At 29.4% G+C, this 6,950-nt stretch overlaps 1 protein-coding gene across 1 annotated transcript in view; it reads right to left on the bottom strand.

The window, feature by feature from the left end:
- Positions 1 to 258: 258 nt before the first annotated feature.
- The window catches only part of LOAG_18865 (immunoglobulin I-set domain-containing protein), a gene marked incomplete at both ends in the record, with an annotated part of 9,979 nt that continues 3,287 nt past the window's right edge, over positions 259 to 6,950 (bottom strand). The window contains 14 exons of the mRNA XM_020451527.1: positions 259 to 328; positions 671 to 887; positions 1,113 to 1,272; positions 1,534 to 1,667; positions 1,923 to 2,106; positions 2,463 to 2,605; positions 2,862 to 2,961; positions 3,125 to 3,309; positions 3,406 to 3,550; positions 3,695 to 3,933; positions 4,091 to 4,250; positions 4,446 to 4,570; positions 4,786 to 4,932; positions 6,457 to 6,591. Coding sequence (XP_020304678.1) covers positions 259 to 328; positions 671 to 887; positions 1,113 to 1,272; positions 1,534 to 1,667; positions 1,923 to 2,106; positions 2,463 to 2,605; positions 2,862 to 2,961; positions 3,125 to 3,309; positions 3,406 to 3,550; positions 3,695 to 3,933; positions 4,091 to 4,250; positions 4,446 to 4,570; positions 4,786 to 4,932; positions 6,457 to 6,591 — 2,144 coding nt within the window. The remainder of the gene's footprint in view (positions 329 to 670; positions 888 to 1,112; positions 1,273 to 1,533; positions 1,668 to 1,922; positions 2,107 to 2,462; positions 2,606 to 2,861; positions 2,962 to 3,124; positions 3,310 to 3,405; positions 3,551 to 3,694; positions 3,934 to 4,090; positions 4,251 to 4,445; positions 4,571 to 4,785; positions 4,933 to 6,456; positions 6,592 to 6,950) is intronic.

Genomic DNA, 6,950 nt, shown 5'->3' with positions numbered 1-6,950 from the left:
CTTATTTCATACAGGTGTTGAATGCGGACCATTTCTATACCTTTCGCCATGACTGAAACGATGGAATCCTTGAAAGATTAAAACGCTGGTGGTGAGATTTTGTCAACTACTATTGGAAAACTTAAGCACTTGGTTTATCTTTCTACCTATGAACAGCGGGAAAGTTGGAAATTTGTCGTTAAATGATGAAATTAAAAAAAAAAGAACGATTCTAAATCATTAATTCGACACTGTTTGGAGTATTTTCTTTGCATAAATTCAACAAACATACTTCACATCAACCAATGGATTGTTTCGTTCATCTGTCAATAAGCGATTATTTTCGGTTCTGAAACGGATTTCTACCAGAAAGGAAAAAAGAAAAAAATGGTTTTTTTTAACCAGAAAAAAATGAAAAAATGGAAGAAATAATCTTCCAATCAAAAATTCTGAATTCCGGAGTATATAAACAGCAAGCTATTTTGATCGATTAAATCAATGGTTGATGTAATCTTATGTACTTTGCTTAATATGACTTAGTCATTTCTGAGTGTTAACTGACAGACAATTTTCGTTAATTCACAAAACTCTAATAACATCTCAAAAATGATAGCATTAGACAATTTTAAATTTTAAAAATGGGAAACAAAACAATTTTATCATTTTGTAATCGAAGGAGGAAAAAACGAACTTATCATTTTGCAATCCATTTTTTGATTTGTTAGCATGATTTCCCTGATCAAATTCAAAAAATGTTGAACAAATTAATGCTAAAAATCCACGATGTTGCTTTAAGCAGCACATAGCATCTACGATAAGAGCTAGCAATAAAAATAATAATATGATTAACAATAAAATTGCCAACCAACTGGAATCATCATCATCATGACGACCACCTTCCATATATTCTGTAATATATTAACTTGAAAGGATTATTGCAAGAGACAAGGATCGTTAATTACTACTTGTTTAATTTTTTTATCAATTTATTCATATCGAAAATAAATGAATGACATTATGTAGAAGAAAAATACCAAAATGTTTCGTTTTCCCCCCTCCCCCGGGAATTTCAATATGAATTTATTTGTCAAGAGAAGGAAAAGAAAGTAAAGGAAGCTGCAGAATGAACTAACCGGATGTATTGAGCATAACTGAATGAGCATTACTATTACCGACATCATTTACAGCAATTAATTTTACTTCATAAGTTGTAAGTGGTTTCAGGAATGACAAATCCACTTTGAGATCATCAGCACCTAAATCGAGCTCGAAACTTTCCGCACCATAATGTTTCTACAAAGTTTTTTACCATTCATTAAAAAGAAGAAGTTGATAATTCATCAATTTCTTTGTACTATTCGGTCATGCAGAAACGGAAAATGGTCCAGTTTAAGTAATCAAACAAACAATACTGAAATTCAATTAAGCAATTAAAAGCAATCAAAAAAAAGATAGTAATCAAAAGCAGCATAAATCAGAATTAAATAACTGAATAACTAATTAAGTACATAAAGTACTTAATTATCATTTAGCAATATAGATATTGTAGTGTACCATTTCAGTATGCGTAATTTCTTTCAAAATTAGTTTATATGCAGTAATTGGTGAACCACGATTATTTGGTTCACTCCAAGTCATTTTACAAGCTTTCGAACAATCGTAATGTATATCAGTTGGTGCATCCGGTGCTGCAAAATTAAAATTAAAATCAATTCCGATAAAAACTAAGTGTTCCGAAAATATTTATTCCAACATTTTATTCTGTTTATTCTGTCATCATTTTTCCGCACATAAAGAGAAAAAATTTTGATATATATGGTAGAAAAAAGAACGAAAAAAAGATAAGATCATTTTTTTTTTGTAACATAAAATCACTGGATACTTTCAATAATTAATATAGAAAATTATGAAGTTAAAATTTGCATAATTTCAATACGATATACCCCATGGATCAGTAGTTTCGATGATATCGGGAGCACTCAATTCTGAAACACCAGCTTCATTGATCGCTTGCGCTCGAATTTCATATCTGGTTCTCGGTTCCAAATGATGAAATTTAAATTCATGTTCGCCATCAAATTCAAAAGTTATATTCATTGCATCCATTTCACGATTGCCTCTGTTCGTCTACAATATACTTTTTGATATCAGTGGTATAGCAAATCCCCGTAGTTTTTTTTTTTTTTTTTTTTTTTTGATCTAGGATTATGAAATGAAGAGATGATTGATGGATGAGAAGTCGGATAAGCATCCAATGCAATATAATTTCTGAATTATTGAGCAGAATAACAAACCTTATCTTCGGGTATAACATAAAATATAATGTTTAATGGCAATTTCGGATAGTAAATTTTTTAGCCTAATGGATAAAGATAAAGTTAAATTATATTACATTAATAAATTAAAGAAACTAGCATAAGCTTGGAAATACTTGATATCTTTTTAATTTTAAAAGGGTAAATTTTTATTCATTTAGAACAAACCTTATCTTCAGGCATAAGATAAAATGTGATATTTAACGGCAATTTTCCAGGTGGTGAATTTTTTAATTCACCAATAGTGCATATACCAAAATTTGGATAACCACGCTCATGGCAATTTAGCTTAGTTGGTGTTAGCGGTGGTACTGAAATTAATAAACTGAACAATTGAAAACGGTAGTCTAATTTCTTAGTTTGCTAAATTTCAATCAGATTTATCGCTAAATGAATTCTAAGTGTTATCATTCCACAAATGATCACTTTCATAGAGACTGAAAAAAATTTTATGTATATGACATCGATCTTAAGATTCTAATCAATAGTACTATACAGGTAAAGTGAAGAAAAACAACAAAGCATTTAACAAAAAAGTAAACAATGAAACAAAATACCAAAACATACAAATTTCAATCAGTCGAAGTTCAGCTTGATCAGGTGGACCAATACCATTATCAGCCATGCAGGTATACTTACCGAAATCATGCTGATTAACGTCTCGTACCTAAAATTTTATATTTTGATTTTTCCAATAAAAACTAGCAGTTCCAAATTTACAAATTCCAGTTTCAAATTCACAAGCTTTTCGGAAATCAAATCATTGAATTCTAATTCTAAAGAGAAGATACAATACATGAGTATCACATCACTGAAAATTAGGCGCTTACAGTGAGAGTTGCAGTAACAGTTCGAGTGTCGAAGATATACTTCGAGCCATCAGCATGAATGATACCGGATGGGCCAGTCCATGTCCAAACAGGTTCCGGAACAGCACTTGCACCGCAATAAATTACCGCTACACCACCTTTTAAGGCACGTTTTGTTCCACTATGGTCAACAATTCGTGCTGCATCTGAAATGCGATAAAATTTAATTCTTTAAAAAAGTTCATGGAAATCTGGCATTACTTCGAATTCAAACTGAAAATAGCCAAATTTAGAAAACCTACGAATAATGGAGAGGAAAACAGAGCCTTGACCCGTGCCGGCCTCATTTTCCGCTACACACTGATACTGGCCAGCGTCATCTTCATCCACGGTTGTCAACGTCAAAATAATAATACCATTACCTTCATTAACCATCACATGGCTATCCTGAAAATTCTGGCATTCTGTTCATGAAAATGATAAGCCGAAGAGGATGATGAATGGCAGAAATAAGAATATTTCAAAATACAAAACGGTTAGTAGAAATCCAATTTGGGGGTAAAAAAATTGAAATTAAAAGAAAAAACGTACCTCAACAGCAGTATTACCGGTATTCAAATTATTACCAGCAACAGTATTGTATCTGTTCAGTGAACTTGAATTAAAACCGAACATTCGTTCAGTCTGATTCATTGGTCTACCTGACCATTCCTGTCCAAGATGTAACCATTTAGCTTTCAAATATCCATCACCACTGAATTCGCATACCAATCTGACCGTATCACCACGTGTAACCGTCAAATTCTTCATCAATTTCAACCTTGGTTTACCTGAAGTTTTCGAAAAAAAAACGAAACAATTCTATGTAGCTAACAAAATAATCATATCGTGTTAATTCATCATAAAGGAAGCTAAAATAACAAATAAAATACATTTGATCGCATAAAAAAGAAAAAAGGAAAAGAAAAAAGAAAACAACAAACTAACTGAAGACTGTTAAATTAAAATCAAGTCGTGCTTCATCCAGAGCATTTTTGGCGATACAACTGTATGTACCACGATCTGCCGGGATCAAATCCCGAATTATAAGAGTACCATCATTCAGATCATATTTCTCGGAAGGTGCAATGATTTCCTCATCTCCATCCTGATAGAGGATTAATTTAAAATGAAATAAAATATAAATTTAAGCAAGACACTTGAATCTCATTTTGATTAAATCATCACCTTTTTTCTCTCACCCTCTCTCTCTCACACATACTCTCAAAACTCTAAAGTTTGTAAACAAATTTTATAATCAATCTGACAAGAAAGAGGTAGAAAAAAAGAAAAAAAAATTAACATTGTATTTTATCCATTGATAATGTGGTTTAGGTTTGCCAACAGCTTGGCATCGGATCACAAAATCCCGACCTTCAACACCATATGTTGCTTCTGATCCATCAAGTATTGCTATTTTTGGACGTGCTGTAAAATTTAAAATGTACAAGAGTTATTAATTCAGAAGATAAGCAATTTTCACATTTCACTTCAAATAATTTGTGTTTAAAAAAAGGAAAACATTCTACAAATAACTTCAGTAATTCAGCAATATATTGGAGAAAAAAAAGAAAACTTTTTTTTGTCTCTGTTCGTCTTGAAATCTTAGAGCAAAACTGGGAAATTGTGGAAATTTAACGAACCATATCCGGTAACATTGATAACAATAGTTTCAAAGGAGTAAAATTGTGCTGCACTGCATGTGTATTGACCATCATCAAGACCGGAATCATATTTTGGAATTATCAAAATTTGATTTGAATCTCTAAATTCATAGTTTCGTGGTCCACCTGTAGACATATAAATTTAATTTAATTAAATGACAGTCTAAAAGCTCAAGAATAAAAGTTAAGCTAAAAATTCAAAAAGCTAATTTTTTTGAATTTTTCTAAGCTAATCTTTTTAAATGATTTAGTTCCAAATAAATCCATTATTTGACTAATTCATTATTCGATGGCTGCTTGAATAGAAGAAAAAAATACATAGTTAAGCTAATTATTCAAATAATGATTTATTTGAAATAAAACCAACGTTCTTTTTTAAAACTAATATTATGCTATGTAAAAAACTACTAAAACAATAATCTTGGCGATGAATCAATTTTTTTTTCACTAACATAGAAGATTTAAATTGATCCAAATTAAAATCCAAAAATCGAATTTTTCGAAAATTGGAATTACTCTTCATGAATTGTATAAGTCTCTGTCATTCTTCCCTTCTCAGTATCGTTTTTTCAAGGGCATATCATGTCATCACACAAAACGACCCATGTCCTATGATCCCCTTTATATAAATGTAATAAGAATTTGTTGTCATAAGATTTTTTTTTTCTTTTTTTTAAAGTATGGATTTTATTTTCAACCTTTAAGATTTTAACAATTTGAATATAACATTAAGATGACAGAAAAAAAAGTTTTTTTAAAAATTTAAATCAAAAATGCAGAGAAAAACCTTCGAATTATTTATTAAAAAACGAAAATACATTTTATAGCGAAAAAAAAGTCCCTAAAATTCTGAAATTTAAATCAATTAATTTCAATTTATCTTTGTTCATGAGATAATTGATACATTTTTTACAATTTTTGTATACATTACCAAAAATGAATCATATTCTAATAAGACTTATTTTACATATTTTCCTCATATAAGGGGTTATTTTTTTATTAATTCTCTCCTTCTTTTTTTTTCTCTCTCTCTTCCTCTTCATCTTTGTCAAAATGTAAATTTTTTTGTATATTTGTATTGGTTATTATTGAAATAATAACCAATACAAATATGATTTGTGAAATGCATTTATGAAAAATGCTTTTATGATTTATAAAAATGCAACAATAAAAAGGCCTCGTTTTCTTTTTTTTCTTCCCCTCATTAAATCAAATTAATAATCCCGCAAAATGACCACCATTTCTTCTTTTTTCATCTCGAACTTAGAAAAAAAAGGACAGTTAATTAAGTACTTTTGCAAATAGTCGAAGAACAAAAAAGTGGAATCAAACATAGAAGATTTATGATTTTATGTACAAATGAATGATTCATTACTTTCTATTTTTCTCAAAGAATTAAATAATCATTCAAAATTATCAATTTTCACAATCGAAATTTACGCAATCAAATTTTGATATCATTTTTTTTAGCGTTAAATTTTCAATAATAACCAATACAAATATACAAAGAAATTTACATTTTAACACGTTTTATTTAAGACAGTAAGATACGAGGAAAAAAAAATGGTGAAATTGCCAAATTTTTATCACTTTCATAATTTTAACTTATCAAAAAAGTAAAATAAATTTTTTCTTGTCAATTAAACAAACCTTCGAGAATAGTTTTGCCTTCAAATTGCCAAAAAATTTCCAATGATGGATCACCATGCACACGACATACAATTTCCGCATCTTCACCCTCTTCCGGATGTTGTTCCAATTCAACATCAATAAATTTCGCTGCTTCTGAAACAACAAATTACTCCAACATTTCATTAATTTTATACAAAATACTTTTTTTCTTTTAAATTCTGCTTCTTTCTATGGTAAGAAACATAATATCGAAATTATACTGAAATATATACTGAAAATTTTCCACTTTTTTCTGTTTTTCTGCTTTTTCCTCCCCACAAATAACTTTGATTTCTCATTATACATGCCTCAATTTCATCACATCTTTAATAATTAGTTTTAATTGAAATTAATTATTTTTTATATCCCTGCATTAAAAATCTGCATATATATATATATATATATATATATATATATATATATATATATATATACTACTACTACTACTACTACGAGACGACGACGACGACGAC

This window comes from Loa loa (assembly GCF_000183805.2).
Source record: "Loa loa unplaced genomic scaffold supercont3.603, whole genome shotgun sequence".
NCBI classification, from domain to species: domain Eukaryota; kingdom Metazoa; phylum Nematoda; class Chromadorea; order Rhabditida; family Onchocercidae; genus Loa; species Loa loa.
This window is presented reverse-complemented; position numbering and strand designations above follow the sequence as displayed.